General features: G+C 35.5%; 1 protein-coding gene across 4 annotated transcripts in view; it reads right to left on the minus strand.

Annotated features, from left to right (window-relative positions):
• RICTOR (RPTOR independent companion of MTOR complex 2) overlaps positions 1-19,201 on the minus strand; it is a 148,826-nt gene that overhangs the window by 34,844 nt on the left and 94,781 nt on the right. For all 4 annotated transcript variants that reach the window (XM_049862704.1, XM_049862684.1, XM_049862693.1 and 1 more), the window contains exons 9-19: positions 17,102-17,169; positions 13,847-13,914; positions 8,447-8,529; positions 7,206-7,293; positions 6,584-6,674; positions 6,403-6,469; positions 6,187-6,267; positions 4,205-4,305; positions 1,741-1,906; positions 1,357-1,458; positions 1,205-1,251 (exon numbers count right to left, since the gene is read on the minus strand). In XM_049862704.1, the coding sequence (XP_049718661.1) occupies positions 1,205-1,251; positions 1,357-1,458; positions 1,741-1,906; positions 4,205-4,305; positions 6,187-6,267; positions 6,403-6,469; positions 6,584-6,674; positions 7,206-7,293; positions 8,447-8,529; positions 13,847-13,914; positions 17,102-17,169 (962 nt within the window). The remainder of the gene's footprint in view (positions 1-1,204; positions 1,252-1,356; positions 1,459-1,740; positions 1,907-4,204; positions 4,306-6,186; positions 6,268-6,402; positions 6,470-6,583; positions 6,675-7,205; positions 7,294-8,446; positions 8,530-13,846; positions 13,915-17,101; positions 17,170-19,201) is intronic.

The raw sequence follows: 19,201 nt of genomic DNA on the forward strand, positions 1-19,201 counted from the left end.
TAATAAATACATTTGGTACAGTTCATGAGGAAAAAAAAAATTTCACAGTAAACAATACTTTTGTGGAATAAGAATTCTATGGTGAGACACCTAAATAAGAAATAGTGGAAAAGAGAGATGCTGGCAGGTAAAATATAGCTAGAAGATACAGTTGGATAAATATGAAGAAGCCGGCTGTACATAAATGTACTTTTATTGTATTCTATGAATAATTTTGCCCTATGGCTCTATAAAATAATTTTATACTACATAATTATAAACAAATGTTACCATACTATGATTTGGTCAGTTTTTCACAATTAGGAAAAGGCCAAACATAAAAGCTGCACATAAAATTTAGGCAACTAAATTTGTAAAGCAATGGACATAATTTATGATATGTCAAAGTTATAATATTCAACATCATGTTCTAAGCTTCTATTTATTTCAATTTAATTTCATGTGCTATAATCCAATTCAATAGAGGTGCCAGGTCTGGTACCAGGAGTTGGGGAAACAAAGGTGAGACATCATCTCTGTCCTGAAGGAATATGAAAAACTAATGCTATGTTTCTTAATTCCAGTGTAATTTATGTTTTCTGTATTTCTCAAGACAATGTAGATATTAAGTTAAATATCATAAATACATTAATACGGTCAAATAATACTTCTCAAAACCAAGGCCCTCTGTTCCATGTGATCAACTGTGTTGGTTGGTAAGTCTAAATACAGAGGCAGTAAAAACTCCTGGGTATACTAGAGCACAGCCTAGTTGCTGAAAGGCTCTGTATGTTATCGGCATTAACATGTTTCATAAAAGATGTAGAGAGCATCAACTGGTTAAGGGGAGAATGAGGAGGAAGAAGAATGGATAGCTTTCCAAAGCTAGACCAGGTGGAGGTAGAAGTGGACTAGTAAAAACAGCCATCTATTTTGTGAGGGAAACACTACATCCTTATTAGGTCATCCTTATGACATTATCCCAGTCTGAGAAAGTTTTATCTTAACTACTTCATCTGTTCCAAATCTAAAACCAGAATGTAAATAACTAGAAAAAGAGTCAGATGATGTGATTGGGTTATAAATAAGAGTATATACAAAAATATATTTATACACCTATTAAACTTTACGTTAAAACACCAATTAGTACTTTTCGCAGGAAACAGGCATCACATAATTCAAATCTAAGTTCTTTAAATTTAAATACAAAATAGTTCTTACATACCTGTGCAACTGTTCATCTTTATAGTTTCTTAGATTTACATTTGGCCACTGGAAAAACATATTATATACATATTTATCAATTCTCAAACATTTAGGAAGATAATTACAACAACATGAAGACAATCAAGCCATCATCATGAAGACATATCATACCTTAAGAATGGTCCCTATAAGATTCCAATTCCACTCAAGGTTTTCTTTATGTTGAAGGACTTGACTATCTCTAAGGTTCATTAAAAGTGCTTCTTCTGTATCCTAAAATCATTAGAAATTAAAAAGAAAAACTGTCCTTATATTAGCATACTAAGTTCAAACTATAAAAACGATAAGAAAGATTTTTCATTTAAGGAGAGAATGTCAAGGTTTTTTAACCTTAAGAAGTTAGTAAAATACAGGTCTAAACTGCCTGGAATCACTAAAACTTGGAAGCCATTCGAAAACCTATATGCATGAATAAAATAACAACCTTAATCAAATGCATCGGTGAAGAATTAAGAAACGGCGTTTTAAGTTAAAATTGTAATTTCATGTCAGTACCTTAAGAAAAAATATATCTTTCTGAACTCGAAGATACTGATCCCGTTTCTGGTGTGTTGCAATTGCTTTCTGAATAATGTGATCTAAATGAAGGCTGTAAGGCTTAGGTCCTCGTTTCTTCATTTCATGGAAGCGTTTTAAGCAGTTCAAGGCTGCACTGGCTCGCCTTATGAGAAAAAATAAATTCAATTAATACTGTAGCAAGACTAGCATAATTTTAAAAATATCACTGTGATAAATAACTCTAGTAAAGCTTATATAAATTCAAGGCTAAAAAGTATTACTAAAAAAAGTGAATTACTTAAATTTGAAGCCACGCACACACACACAAAAATGAAGAACACTGGTTTGTACAAAGAAACACTAATTAGTTAGACTCAATTAAACATGTACTTACCAATCTTTTCTTCTATGATGGACACTTTTGATATAATGCTTTTAAGAACTTCTTCCACAAGACAGAAACCTATTGTTGTTAGCTACTGCCGAGACAATTCCAACTGATGGCGACCCCATGTATGCAGATTACAACTGCTCCATAGGGATTTCAAGGCTGTGACCTTTCGGAAACAGATCTCCAGGTCTTACTTCTAAGGTGCCTCTGGGTGGGTCTGAACCACCAACCTTTCAGTTAGTAGTCCAGAGCTTAATCATTTGTGTCACCCAGGACTCCTTTAGAAACCTAGCTTCTTATATTTTCTCCTAGAAGTTTTAAAGCTTTGTTTTTCGCATTTAAGTTCTTAAACTACCTGAAACTGATTTTTGTTTATGGTAAGAGGTTGAGATATAATTTCAATTTCCCCAAAAAAGGATAAATGATGATTATGAATGATCTCTATTTTCCCCATTGATCCACAACTATAAATACCATCTTTTCAAAAATTATGTTTAATTCCTTGTTGTGGTGCAGAATTTGGTAGCAATTGAGTCTCACCTTCAAAACCTCTGATAAATATGAACCAGGTTTAGAATTTAAAAACTTTGAGATGTGCTCAAATTGGCAAGCATTTATTCTTATCAGTAAAGACAGCTTATGAGCTAATAAGAACCATTTTAAGAGGACTGTTATTACTGGAATTTTTGAGGGAAAGTTGAATTCCTGATGAACCTTGAAATTAATGGCCATAATCTGACCCAGAGTTTAGGTCTACTAGGCTTTTAGATTTTGAATCATAATGGGAAGGGGAGAGAGGATGACACCCCTGGCCTAGACATAATCTTTACCAAATTAAAAAAAAAAAATTCCTATTAGTACCTCTCAATCAAGCTCCCGCATCTTTATGCTTTATATTATTAGCACTGGAACACCAGCAGACCTACAGATATATTATCATACTTTTGTTTATAAGTTGTTTGCAATATTTTCTTTGGTACTAAAGAGTTCAGTTTACCACTATGACCACTGTATGAGTTACTAAACGAGAATATTTTTAATCACATATCTAAGTGCTGTGTGATTAATTACTGTTGTGTTTGGCCTTTCCAGCCATGGTCTTATAACTACCACACCCAGGTGGCTGGGCGAGATCATGTGACAGTGACAGGGTAACTGTGGCCCACCAACGAGATTGGTCAGTTTTGCCTTAAAAGAGAGACAATTCCAGAGCAGAGAGAGAAGACCACCACCACTAAGGAAGGAGAGATGCAGCAGCAGTAGACAGCATGGTGGGCTTCCCGATCCATGAAGAGACCAAGCTGAGTGCCTCTGGGTAGTGACTGAGGGCTAGGGAGAGGTGTGCCTGCAAGCATAGCTGGGGAGAGGCTGTCCTGATGGAAGAACTGTATCCCAAGTGTCCCCAAGCCTGAACTGTAATCTGCTACTTCCCTAATAAACCCCATAATTGTGAGCACAGTTTGTGAGCTCTGTGTGGCCACTGCAATGAATTATCGAACGCAATGGAGAGTGCTGTGGGAGGGATGGTTGGTGTCAGAATCGGTAAAAATGGCAGAGAGAGGCCATGCTGACCCCCACCTCACTGGCAATCAGCCATGGGCTGTTGATTTTGACTCTCCTTTCCTTTGTGAGTTTTTGAAGGAGGTCGGACACTGCCCTCATGTCGTTTTTACACTAAGAGAATACACTGTCTTTTGTTTTGTTTCTTTGAAATAATTCATAAAAAAATTCATAGGCACATAAAAAAAAGAGTCTGAAGTGTGCTGAAAACATAAAATAGTCCAAAAAGACTTCAATGAACATTTTCAGTGATCTGGCAGAAAGTCTATGTTCTCGTCCAAAAACATGCTAGAAAAACGTGACTTTGCTATGCGGTAATAATAATTTGTAGCCTAAAATGGAAATCCCTAAATATTTTGAGAAGTATTAGTTTTTCCTCTTACCTGTAAGGCTTTCCTAAAAGAATTTCTAAGCATAACCTAAATATATTCCTTTTTGGAAAAACAGGAGGGCAGTTATGTGAATATTAAATATATCAAGTGTAAACTTCACTGCATCTCTGATACTTACAATCGTTTTTCCTTGGGGATATCAAAGGATGCGGCCATATTCATTAGAGTTGGTAAACAGTGCAAATGATGGCTATGTGAATGAGGAAGAATTGTGTTTGCCTAAAATGAAAACATTTCATATAGGTTTTCAGAAAAAAATATTTGGTTATGGATTATCCACAGATGTGTTAGAACTCAAGGCTACTAAAGACTCTGAATAGAGGCTTTAATCTTGAAATTAATCATATTATTTCTTTTCCTCTAATACATACTTATTTACCATTTTTAGCTTATCTACTTTCAACAAGGATGAGATGTAACAAGTATAAAGATCACATTATATCAATAACACAACTCACGAATTGCTACAGATCCTATATTTCAATTATTAAATTATAATTTTTAAGTGGTACCCAATTAAACTCAATTCTAAATAATCTAAAAGAACTCTTTCAAAACTTGGATCCTGTGCTACAAAGTTAATAACATTTAAAATACTAACGTAACCATCATAATTTATGAGCTAGCTTCCTAAGTTTTAAAAACTACCTTCTCAAGTTAGGTTTATCTATATGCCAAGAATCTTTAAAACAAGAAACTTATTAACTCTTGCTTTCCAAACAAAATCCCATCACCAAATGCCTTTCTACCAATGAAGATAAGTAAATTAATTAAATGTGGGAGCCAGGAGATATAAGTATAATAAGCAACGAACTAACAATGTATACTCGAAATGACCAGCTTTTAACATTTCAAGAGAATTACAGAATTTTGGCATATGTGACAAAAGGAAGGGATGAAATTTATAAACTAGATTAATTCATACAAAAGTAAACACATGAATACTCTTATTAGAAATGTTATCTTGAAAATCCAAATAAAAATAATCAGACCTGAGAGTCTGTAGACACTACTTAATTCCTTCGCAGATGTGCTAAAGGAGAACAGGGCAAATGGCTAAATAATCCATTGAAACAAAAAGACAATTATCATTAAACTCCATTTAACTCTGTTTATCTCACTCACACAGCCCGCTGCTATATGAGAAACAGAAAGGGGAGTGGGGGAAAGCAATAAGAACAAGAACAAAATACTCTGTCAAAAAGACAAGCCATAACCTATAATTTAAAAAGATTTGCAATAGGGTTAAAACCAAAACCAAAGCCGCTGCCACAGAGTCAATTCCGACTCACAACAACTCTACAGGACAGAGTAGAGCTGCCCCATAGGGTTTCCCTGGAGTGGCTGGTGGATTCGAGATGCTGACCTTTTTGGTTAGCAGCCAAGCTCTTAATTACTGCGCCACCAGGGCTCCACAATAGGGTTACTTCTTCCTTAATTTATTTAAAGTGGTTCTTTCTTATTTAGTACTTTATTAGCCAGTAGGTGACATAGAAACATAAACTTCTATCTTGCAAACTATCAGAGTTCCTCCCCTTGTTTGGTTTGCTGGAAGAAAAAGAATGGTCAGATCACTTTCCTAATTCCTGGTTTCCAGCAGTTACTTATCTCATAAAATCATGGCATAAAAAAATAAGAATTCCTACTCTCCAAACCTCAAACTCTAAGTGTACAGAGTATATACTGTTTTCTAACAAGGCAATTATAACTTTGCACAAACTTTCCTAAAGTTCAGGCACTGACTGCCATATATCCATGTCAGGTCTAGTTGGTTGAAGTAACACCTAGAGTTCAGTTCTTTCTTGCTTTTTAAGTAGGAAGTCTTTCTGAGAGAGGCTAAGATTTATATGACTCAAAAGGTTAATAATGAAAGTAAGTGTAAAAGTCAAAATCTGTTACTTTTTGTTTTCTGTATTTTTTCCATTTATAAAACTAGCCAATGTATACATTAACATACAAAGCATCAGGGGTCTTTGCAATTCATTAAAAAATGCTTATTTATTTTTTGAGATAATACAAACTTACACTGTTAAAACAACCTGTTTTGTGAATTAAAACATTAAAGGCACGAAACGTATAATCAGAAGCTGCTGAACTTACCATATGTAAAAGCTCTCCTAAAAGGATGGTAGCTCTAACTGAGATATGGTCATCACTGTTTGTTATCACTTCAACCAAACCCTTTGAAAATAAGAAGAAAAAGTCACCATTCCAATATAATATATATGAACACATTTATGTATCATATGTCTGCTGCTCTGAAAGTATTTCATTAGAGAAAATAAAATATAATATAATAAGGTTCCTAAGTGTTACCTCTAAAAGTCCATTACGAATAAACGCAGAGAGTATCAATGCCAAATAATTATCCATGAGGTCTGGCCTGGAAATAAATATAGTACAGAAACTGTTTACACAGTATGTCACATATTAGGTAATTTAATATAAAAATAGTAATTATAACAAATTAGAACAATTTTATATATATAAATTCTACCTGGATCTGGCACGATGAGGAAGAATAGTTTTTGCCTCAGCTGCTACAAAGCCATCTGAGAGCCTCCAACTGTCTTGGAATCTACCTGGATCTAAAATAATCAAAATTCAATAGGTTAGAAGATTATATATCATTAAAACACTGTGATAAGTATAGAAACATGGGCTAGTCAGTCTATAAAGAACTCAAAAAATGTTGGTTAAAAAAAATTAACTCCAAAAGACACATACAAAAAAATCTATCTATACTGATCTAACTTCCTTCATTTTGGGACTCTGGGGAAACTGGGCTAAAATAAAACACGACAAAGATTTGATAATCTAATTTTAGAATTACACAAGCTTCTTATTGTCTCTTTCTGTCTTGGCTTATCTCTTATTAATTTCACTGCTCATTTTTAAGAGCTAGGGTGATAAGTAAGAAATCAAAATTTCTTAGCTGAAGAAATTTGAGTTGAGTTTTTTGTTAACATTAATTTCATGCCACAATGATGCAGTTAGAAAACAAACTGATGTTCAATATTTAGTTTGGTATTTTTCCTTCTAGGGATCCTGTCACCATTAGATAAATCACCTTAAAAATCACAATATATAAATAGATGCAAATGAACTTCAATACTTACCTACACTGAGCAGTGCTTCTATGAACTCTTCAGTCACAACAGGTAGAGGAAGACGAAATATATCGTAAAGCACTTCAAGCAGACCTCGCTGTAACGCAAACAAATACAGTTAATTTATTTTTATGGAATAAATTTTTATTTAAATTAAAGGCTTTTTAAAATATCCAATTCACGGAATAAAGAAAATGATAAAGCAGAACTACTATATTAAACTACCATATCAGGCCTACATTACAGAAGAGATAGCTACTGAATGCTTACTACATGCATCATTTAATCTTTTGAACAAATTTTTATTTTCCCTATTTTACAAATAAAGAAACAGAATTAAAGGTTGAATGTAATTTGCCCCAGGCCATGGAGATATAAGTAATAAAACCAGGAGTAAATTCCCAGTTAGCTAAACTCCAAAGACCATGCTCTTTTCCCAACAGGCTGTAAGGAAGAAGTCAACTGAACTGTGTCAATTATTTGTGCCTTGCTCACAACTTATCCCCTATATAATCACATCCTTTCATTTCCATGACATAAATGCTTTTATTTCACATTTCAAGCAAGACACCCTGGCTAGGATTCTCCCTCCACCTCCAGGTTTGGTTTATATAAAGAGCAATAAAGGGGGAAATGGAAAGAATAAAATTAAAACAAACAAAAACAGATGAGCCACTTGAAAAGCTTATTTTTTGGTCTCCAAATTCAGTTTTTTAAAACTGTTAATACAAATTCCTACACACTAATGAATTCAGAATTATATGTAATAAATATACATACAAATATTAACAATCTAATTTTAATCAAAACCACTACCTCAAATATAAACTCATAATATAAAAACATAAGTGAGAAACCAAAAGATGTATAAATACTATATGTCCTTTTTGCTAAATGTATTTGTGTATTCCTCGAACTCTTTACAATAAAAATTTGTCCTTCTGTATTGTTTGCACGATAAATAAATTTTAACTATATGACTTAATGAACAAAGCACAACTTCAGATTTCCTAATCCCATTTTTAATACAGTCATCATTCTGAACAACAATGGCATTTCAAATACTATACTTAGGATTCAACTCAGTACTGAGTATTTTCACATATTTTTAAAAAGCTCTATGATACAGATTAAAAATTCATGCAAAGAAAGCATCACCTGAAATAATTTTTTGTACTTTTTTTTTTTTACAAATTAATTTCCTGAGTTCAGAGTCCAGGGATGATACAATCACAATATTTTTTGCCTACCCGTATTTCCATATTTGGTATGCAAAGTACTCCAATTAAAGACTGTATCCCAGAATTTCCAGGTTTACATAAATTAATAATACCTAAAAGAAAAAAAAGGAAACATCACTGAGTTGAAGTTGGAAAAAAAAAAAAATTTCTATAGCTATGTTTTATGTACCCATAAATGTAAATCTGATATTCTTCCAGGCTAAATTATACTATTACATTACTTGGTTATCATAATTGACAATGTATTTTAAATATTCTCTGTATTTCCCTATAGATTAGATATTTATTACCAGTAATTTCATCATTTAAATTCCTTTCTCTATTTGTTTCACATCGAAGAGTTAAAGTTCACGAACCTATTGCCAAATGCTCCCTCGTTTGCTGATGTAACGATTCACTGGAGTAAGAATACTGGAGGGAATAAGACAATGATCTCTTTCCCTTGTTTAAGGCCCCCTCAGCCTAAAGTGAAAAACTGAGTTCGATATTTATCTTTTAAAGGTTTAATTATAAAATTTACCAAATATGCAGAAAAGTATACTTTGGGTATACCCAACACACTTCAAAATAAAATACATGGATGAAATATTTTTAAGTTAGAGAACTGAATTAAATAATTTGAAACATTAAAATCATATGTCACAAAAGAAGATATATGAATAGACAATAAACACACATAAAGTGTTCAATACCATTAGTCATCAGGGAAATGCAAATTACATTCACAATGAGATACCACTACACACCCATGAGAATGGCTAAAATGAAAGACTGACGACACCAAATGCTACTGAGGATGTAGAGCAGCTGGAACTCACACGGACAGCCAACGGGAGTATAAAATAATACAAGTATTTTGGGGAAAAGTCTGGCAGTTTCTTATAAAATTAAACATACACCCACCCTGACCCAGCAATTCTACTTGGGTAGGTACCCAAAAGAAATGAAAACTCATGTCCACAAAAGGCTTATCACGACTGCCATTATAGTTTTTATTTAGAATAGTCAAACCTGGAAACAACTCAGGTGTTAACAGGAGTAGGACTAAACAAACCGCGGTATGTTTATCTAATGGAATGCTACTCAGAAATAAAGAGGAACACATTACTGATATATATATATACACATATATATAAAATAACATCAATGAATCTCAAAATCATTATGTTGAATAAAAAAACCCATACATGAAAGTGTACATACAGTAGGACTCCACTCATATAAAGTTCTAAAACAGGCAAAACTGATCTATGATGAAAAAATCAGAACAACAGTTGTTTCCAGGGATCAGGGATTAACTGGGAAGGGGCAAAAGGGAACTTTCTGAGGTGATGGTAATGTTCTACATCTCAATAGGCATTTGAGTTACCTACAAGTAAGCAATCATTTGACAAATGGTACACTCAAGATGTGTGCATTTACCTAAAAAAAAAAAAAAAAAAACCTAAGTAAATACTGAACTCTTATAGTAACGTAAATCCTAGGTGGTCAGGAGTGAAAAGTAGTGATGCCTGCAGCTTACTTGGAAATGCATTAGAATAACATAAGATGGACCAATGAATACACACAGGGATGGGTAGATCAGCAGATATGTATAAAGCAAACACAGCAAAATCTGTTGTTGTTAGGTGCCATCAAGTCGGTTCTGACTCACAGCGACTGTATGTAGAACAGTACAAAACACCGCCCAGTCCTGTGCCACCCTCACAATCGCTGTTATACTTGAACCCACCATTGCAGCCATTGTGTCAATCCATCTTGTTGAGGGTCTTCTTCTCTTTTGCTGGCCCTCCACTTTACCAAGCATGATGTCCTTGTCCAGGGACTGATCTCTCCTAATAACATGTCCAAAGTCTGTGACACATAGTCTCGCCATTCTTGCTTCCAAGAAGCATTCTGGTTATACTTATTCTAAGACAGATTTATTTGTTCTTTTGGCAGTCCATTTTATATTCCATATTCTTTGCCAACACCACAACTGAAAGGCATCAATTCTTCTTCCTTATTTATCATCCAGCTTTCATATACATATAAGGTGACTGAAAATACCACATGACTAAGGTCAGGTGCACCTTAGTCTTCAAGGTGACATCTTTGCTTTTCAACATCTGAAAGAGGTTTTTTGCAGATTTGCCCAATGCAATGCGTCTTTTGATTTCTTGACTGCTGCTTCCACGGGTGTTGATTGTGGATCCAAGTAAAATGAAATCCGTGACAACCTCAATCTTTTCTCCGTTTATCACTATGTTGCTTATTGGTCCAGTTGTGAGGATTTTTGTTTTCTTTATGGTGAGATGTAATCCATATTGAAGGCTGTAGTCTTTGATGTTCATCACTAAGTGCCTCAAGTCCTCTTCACTTCTGGCAAGCACGGTTGTGTCATCTGCATGACACACGTTGTTAATGTCTTCCTTCAATCCTGATAATCAGCTCCATTCTTCTTCATACAGTCTAGCTTCTCAGACTATCTGCTCAGCATACAGATTGAATACGTATGGTGAAAGGATACAACCCTGACCCACACCTTGCCTGACTTTAAACAACGCAGTATCCCCTTGTTCCGTTCTTGATCTATGTACAGGTTCCTCAGGAGCACAACTAAGTGTTCTGGAATTTCCGTTCTATGCAATGTTATCCATAATTTGTTACGATCCACACAGCTGAAAGCCTTTGCATAGTCAATGAAACACAGCTAAACATCTTTCTGGTATTCTCTGTTTTCAGCCAGGATTCATCTGACATCAGCAATGATATCCCTTGTTCCAGGCCCTTTTCTGAATACAGCTTGAATTTCTGGCGGTTCCCTGTTGATATATTGCTGCAGCCACTTTTGAATGATCTTCAGCAAAATTTTACTTGCACGTGATATTAATGATACTGGCTCGATAATTTCCCCATTCGGTTGGATCACCTTTGTTGGGAATAGGCATAAATATGGATCTCTTCCAGTCAGTTGGCCAGGTAGCTGGCTTCCAAATTTCTTGGAACAGACGAGTGAGCACTTCCAGTGCTGCATCCATTTGTTGAAACATCTCAACTGATAATCCGTCAATTCCTGGAGCCTTGTTTTTCACCAATGCCTTCAGTGCAGCTTGGACTTCTTCCTTCAGTACCATTGGTTCCTCATCATATGCTACCTCCTGTAATGGCTGAACATCAACCAATTCTTTTTGGTACAGTGACTCTGTGTACTCCTTCCATCTTCTTTTGATGCTTCCAGCATCATTTAATATTTTCCCCATAGAATTTTTCAATATTGCAATTCGAGGCTTCAACTTTTTCTTCAGCTCTTTCAGCCTGAGAAATGCCAAACGTGTTCTTACCTTCTGGTTTTCTATCTCCAGATCTTTGCACATTTCATTATAATACTTTACTTTGTCTTCTCGAGCTGCCCTTTGAAATCTTCTGTTCAGCTCTCTTACTTCATGCTTTCTTCCTTTCGCTTTAGCTACTCGATGTTCAAGATCAAGTTTCAGAGTCTCTTCTGACATCCATTTTGGTCTTTCCTTTCTGTCTTTTTAATGATCTCTTACTTTTTTCATGGATCATGTCCTTGATGTCATTCTAGAACTTGTCTGGTCTTCAGTCGTTAGCGTTCAATGCATCAAATCTATTCTTGAGATGGTCTCTAAATTCAGGTGGGATATACCCAAAGTCATACTTTGGCTTTCATGGACTTGTTATAATTTTCTTCAGCTTCACCTTGAACTTGCAACCTGTCTGCCATGGGTGAACCTGCAGGTATTTGAATACCAGTGGTGCAGCTTCCAGCATCACGGCAACATGCAAACGCCCACAGTACGACAAACTGACAGACACATGGGGTAGGAAAATCTAGGTGGTGGGATATAGATATTCCTGTACAATGTTTTCAGATTTTTTTTTAATGTACAATGTTTAATTTTTTTTTTTAATGAAGTGTTTGAAAAAACTTTTTTTAAAAAACTTGTACAGGACTCTGAAATTCTCCATTACTTCTAACTAAGCACATATATTTATGAATAATCTATTATTTTCTCTTTGAATTTAAGTTCAAAACTCAAAACTTATTTGCTTAAATCATCAAAATGGTATTTTTCAAACACTGATGTTTTGCAGCAGTTTGAGAGGCTGCAGATGGGGATACAGAAATTTTACAGATCACACTACACAGGGACACAGGTTGTGGGACTCAAGATGAAATTGCATTCTAAAAGCTCATTTGTCAATCAGGCATTTGGAAGTTGAGATACATCATGTAAACAATGTTACAAATACACAAAAGTTTATTTAACTCAGTATCAGAGAACCTGAACACTATTTAGGAAATTATTTCTGTGGGAAAAAATGTCTTTAGAGTTCTAATTTGTAATTCTGTTATTTCTCTCCTTACATCAATAGGAGGATGGAAGACTCTCAAGCTTCTAGGTTTCTAATGATAAATCAGTGTTTCAGGGCTCCAGGAGAAGTCACAGTCTGGGAGAAAGGAGTACTAAGTAAAGAGGCTGGCAGAGATTAGAGACACAGACAGGTAGGAAAGACTCTGGAAGTAGGCAGAATGAGGCGATATTCTGGTGGCTAAAGTAGAAGAGCATTAATTTTTTGGGTAGGATAGAAACCACTCTAATGCCAAGGAAACTGAGGAATGGTAAAGGGTGATGGCAATAAATACAGAAAACAAAATTATTCTAAGCTCTGACGTAAAGGCAGTGATGGCTAGACTCAGCAAAGGACTGAGTTGCTTTCTATGTTGAAAAAGTGTACGGGGACTGGTAAAGAATGAAGGAATATATCTCCTTTGGTTATCTATCAGGGCAGCAGAAGTAGGCAGACATGACATATAGCAAGGCAGAGGTTTTTACCAAGATGTTAAGAGGACAGAAAAAGTCCCTGGAAATATACTGGGTAGGGGCCAAGCGGATGGCCAGAATAGCCATTTGTATAGAAAAGGTATCTGTAAGTTAGAGCTACCTAATTCATTGCTGTTGAGTTGACTCTGACTCACAGTGACCCTAGAGGACAGAGTAGAGCCGTCCCACAGGGTTTCCAAAGTGTGGCTGGTAGATCTGAACTGCCGACCTTTTCGTTAGCAGCCTGAGGTCTTAGCCACTCTACCTAAATACACAGAAACGCTTAAATTTTCTTGTTCTGCTTACTACTATGCTTAATTTTTTTAAATTGCTCAGTGACTTGCAAATAGTCAATAAATAACTATGCATACTAAACACAAAATTAGCTGCTTCCTTGTTATGATTACAAATTTTCTTTACCATATTTTAATAATTTTGTATGAATTCCTTTGGCTCTAATAACAACATATAAATTAAGACTAGATTAGTACCTAAATTGGATGCAGAAATAATAATTCCTCATTTTAAAAAAAGTCAAGTTCTTCTTAGTGGATGATTCAAGCAGTGCAGAGTAACTTACCTGCCCAGGACCGGAATGTAGCTATGATTCCCATTTTACTGGCTAAAAACCGTGCTTCTCTGTCTTCTCTGTTACAAGGGGAGGGGAGAGGAAAGCAAGGAAATAAAATGTTACCAAAAAAACTGATGCTTTTCCTATTACTATATCAGAACAAGAGTTATCATTAGTTAATGTTTGTGTTAGTCATCTAGTGCTGCTGTAACAGAAACACTCCAAGTGGATGGCTTTAACAAGCAGAAGTTTATTCTCCCACAGTCTAGTAGGCTAGAAGTTTGAATTCAGGGCACCAGCTCCAGAGGATGCGGCTTTTTCTCTCTGTAGGCTCTGGAGGAAGGTCCTTGTCATAAATCTCCCTGGTCTCGGAGCTGCTTCTCAGCACAGGAACCTCAGGCTCAAAGGATCCGCTTTGCTCCCATTGTTGCTTTCTTGGTGGTATGAGGTCCCCACGTCTCCCTGCTCGCTTTTCTTTCATATCTCAAAAGAGATTGGCTTAATATACAACCTAATATTGTAGATTGACTCCTGCTTCGTTAACATAACTGCCTCTAATCCTGCCTCATTAACATCACAGAAGTTAAGATTTAGAACACACAGGAAAATCACATCAGATGACAAAATGGTAGACAATCATACAATACTGGGAATCTTGGCCTAGCCAAACTGACACACAATTTTTGAGGGACACAATTCAATCCATGACAATGTTTAACTATTTACACAGGAAATTAAAAGAATATGTTTAAAAAAAAAAAAAAAATCCAGATCTACCCCAAAGCAAATTACCTAACTATAAAAAACAAAAACCCCCGTAGCCATTGAGTTGATTCTGACTCATAGCAACCTTACAGGACAGAGTAGAACTGCCCCATAGGGTTTCCAAGGAGCCGATGGTGGATTTGAACTGTCGACCTTTTGATTAGCAGACATAGCTTTAACCACTGTGCCACCAGGGTTCCTCCACCTAACTATATACTGACTCCCAGTTTAAAATTGATGGCATAGTTAAAAATAAGTTATAAATTCCTGTTTTCAGTTCTATGTTCCCCGCTCTTTCTGAAAGCCATTCTTAGATGGCTCATTAACACCTTTGAGCATTAGAAAACATTAGTCTTTGTAATCAGCATCTCTGTCCCAAGGTTGCCCCTAGCAAAGGAAATTACTGCGTAAACCTCTCACTTTTACCACATGCATTCTCTTTATTTCAATATCTTGGCCTCAAACTTATTCCTGTGTTCCCAACAAGCTGAACAATCCATACCTTCACTGAAATGTTATTAAACAACTACATATGATTTTTTTTTTTTGTATCACTAGCTACTTTCTTCCTTGACAATTGTATACGCATTCATCTCAGTTGTTCTTTTCCATACAATAGTTACAGCAATTAGTTAAGCAACAGAGCTACTTGTATCCATTGAACATTCTCCAGATGGGGCTTATGTCCAGTTTCAATACCTAATAGTAATCTTGTACTCTCTATTCATGTCACCTCAACCAGCACCTCTACCCTGTTGACTATTCATTTCTTCCTGTGCCATCTTTTCTTCTTTCCTAATAAAATTCTTAATAGTTATGAGAATACAGAAAAGTGGGAAAGAAAAAGAACAGAAGGGATAAACAGCAGTGACAGAAAATCAAATTAGACAGTAGTAAGCAATCAGATAATCTACAAAAGGGGAATGAAAAGCTGGTAAAAAAAAAAAATCAAACTAAGCTCTGTAAAAAAGTGAGAATGAGACACCTGTGTGATTAAGTTTTTAGTGTTCCTTCTTTTAAAAATCTTGGTGACATAGGTTAATTGTGTGGTAATTCATTCTCTAACTTACCAGGGACATTTGTAATATTTTAAAAATCACTCATTTCCCTGGATCCTGTGCATATGATGAGATATCACTGCTGTGATTACATTCTCCTTATATGGCCCAGTTGATCTTAAGATAGGGAGATCATCTGTGTGGGCTTGATTTAATTGAAGAGCTTTTTCTAGCTGGTCCCAGAAGAGGAAGTCAGAGGGGTGTGAAGCATAAGAAGGACTGGAGACATAGTTGCTGCCTTTGAAGATGGAGGGGGCCAAGGAATGAGGGCGTCTCTAGAAGCTGAGCTTAGCCTGCGGCTGCCAGCCAGCAAGTAAACAGAGCCCTCAGCCCTACAACTACAAGGAAGTGAATTCTGCCAACAACCTGAATGAGCCTGGAAAAGGGTTCTTTACCACAGCTTCCAGGTAACAGCAAGGCCAGACTTCTGATGTACAGAACTCTGAGTTAATAAATGGGTGTTGTTTTATGCTGTTACATTTGTTGTGCAGCAATAAGAAACTCCTACACTCTCTAACAATAAAGAGAATGTCCAAATCTTATAGTGAGAACCAGAGAAAAGAGGCTCGAAAATCCCAACTCAAAATCTTAGTTATTATTAGAAATAAGCTTTCAGAAGCCTTAAACTGAGGACATCTATTCTGATTTCTTAGCTGATATTAGGGCATGATAATAAGTCCAAAGTGATGGATGCAATTGAAGATATAGGACCATTAATTTTATTTCAGGATAAAAATGAAAACAACAAATATATCCCCGTTTCTCAATGTTCCAAAATTAGTCAGGAATTAAATATATATATATATATACACACACACACATACACACGCTACCTATTAAAATAAGTGACTATGACTGCAATCCAACAACCCAACTAAAAAATAGCTCATGGCATATTTATTGGAACTGTGTCACTTGCAAAATCTTCAGATAGTATATTATTTGACCCTGGATCATTTTAGTTATAAAATTATCCTTCAGTACCTAGTGAACACTTACTGCCTCATTTCTAGAAAATAATCTTTACTCTGTTACCATTTACTTCCATTAACCTTACCCTCAAAGTTCGATATATGACATCTTTCTGCTTACTTAATTTAAGGAAGCTCTTTATTCTCTCATTATTTCATTCTTAGTCCCTCAATGTTAATTTTGCTAAAAGCACATAGAAACAGAAAAATAATTAAAGATCTAGGTTTCTACTGCAGCCTATCTTAAATTTTTTAAAAATAAATTCTAAAATATTAAATTTCCAAAGTTTAGTTTTATTTTTGAAACCAAAGTTAATTATATTATGAGAGCAATACAACATAATTCCATGAAATAGGAAATCTACTTAAACTTACTTTTCTCTAGCTCTACATGCAGTCAGACAAATCTAGAAGCCTTAATGTCAACACACATACCCATCATAAATTATTAGGAACAAAATGGTACTTACTTGAGCTGTCCTTCAGCTGTATCTGGACTATGCCTGTAGTGAAAATCAGTATAGGGAGCTAAAATTCGCTATTAAAAAGAAAAAGAAGACAAAGAGTCCTTATTATAAAATGCAACCTTCCTATACCAATAACAAGCTATATTAGCTAAAATGAATTCCATTTCTCCATATCTTTAATTGGGTTTACTGCTTGAGAGACTTACTTCTTCAAATGCATCACAGAAAACTCCGTTAGGTGATTTTTTTAGTGTACAAAAGGAGTTTTTAAACTTTTAATTTGAAGCATAACATACATATAAAATACTGCACAAGTCATAAATGTACAGTTTGATGGATTTTCTTGTGTAACCAGCACCAGATGAAGAAAACATTATCAGCATCCTCAAAGCCCTCTCATGACCCCCTTGCAGCCCTACCTACCCTAAGATAACCATTATCCTGACTTCGAATATCATAAAGTAGTTTTGCCTGTTTCTGAACATTATTTAAATGATTTCATTTCCCAAATTTCGTTTTCCTTTTGTTTCTTATATAAAAAAAATCCATTTTTGTAGATTGAACCTTGCAAAATTCACTCATTACTTTTATAACTTTAGAACCACTGTATCTTATTTACCAACCTTGCCTATTACATTACTGTGGACATAAATTATAATACTAAGTATAATTTAAAATACAGACATATTACTATTACTTTTGACAGTCAGTACCCTTTTATTTTTACTCACATATTTACTTTTTCTTCCTTTCATTCCTTCTTACATTTCCTTAGCTCTGTCTCATTGTTTTGACTATCCCTATTAATCTTCTTTTTTAAAAAACAAAACAATGAACATTTATCATATCACATGGTTTCTGTGAGTCAAGCATCTAAGAGAGGCTTGGCTGTGTAATTATAGCTCCAGGTCTCTCATGAGGTTGCGGTAAAAATGTCAGCCAGGGCTGCAATCATCTGAAGACTTGACTGGAGCTGGAGGATCTGCTTACAAGGTGGTTCACTCACAAGAGCTCAGTTCCTCCACATGTGAGACTTGCTTTGGGCTTAGTGTCCACACAACATAAAAGAAATCCAAAAGAGCAGTGTTTCTGTTAATTCCCTCAAGTATTTTCTTTTTGTTTAGTCTGAAAAATCTTTATTTTACCTTTGTTTGTTAAATATTTTCTATGCGTTAGGTTGGCAGTTACTTTCTTTTAGTACTTTAAAGATGTTTTCTGGTTTCTAGTATGTTGGGAAATCAGGTGTCAGACTTGCTCCATTGAAAGAAAAGTCTTTTTTTCTCAAGCCACCTTTAAAAAGACTTTTCTGCATCTTGATTTCCAACAATTTTATCAGGATGTGACTGCTGTTGTCGTTGTTAGACGACATCGAGTCACTTTCGACTCACAGTGGCCCTACGTACAACAGAACGAGACATTGTCTGGTCCCAAGCCATCCTCACAATCGCTGCTGTGCTTGAGCCCATTGCTGCAGCCACTGTGTCAGTCCATCTTGCTGAGAGTCTTTTTCGCTGATCCTCTACCAAACATGATGTCCTTCCCCAGGGACTGGTCCTCCCTGACAACACGTTCAAAGTACGTGAGACGAAGTCTTGCCACTCTCGCTTCTAAGGAGCCTTCTGGTTGTACTTCTTCCAAGACAGAGTTGTTCATTCTTCTTGCAGTCCATGGTATATTCTTCACCAACACCATAATTCAAAGGCATCAATTCTTCTTCAGTCTTTCTTACTCATTTTCCAGCTTTCACATACATACGAGGCGACTGAAAAAATCATGGCTTGGGTCAGACGTACCTTAGTCTTCAAGGTGACATCTTTTTGCTTTTTAACAGTTAAAAGAGGTTTTTTGTAGCAGATTTGCCCAATGCAATACATCATTTGATTTCTTGACTGCTGCTTCCATGGGTGTTGATGGTGGATTCAAGTAAAATGAAATCCTTGACAACTTCAGTATTTTCTCTGTTTATCACGATACTGGTTATTTGCCCAGTTGTGAGAATTTTAGTTTTCTTTATGTTAAGGTATAATCCATACTGAGAGCTGTGGTCTTTGATCTTCATCAATAAGTGCTTCAAGTCCTCTTCAGCTTCAGTAAGCAAGGTTG

This window comes from Elephas maximus, chromosome 2, assembly GCF_024166365.1.
Source record: "Elephas maximus indicus isolate mEleMax1 chromosome 2, mEleMax1 primary haplotype, whole genome shotgun sequence".
Lineage (NCBI taxonomy): Eukaryota > Metazoa > Chordata > Mammalia > Proboscidea > Elephantidae > Elephas > Elephas maximus.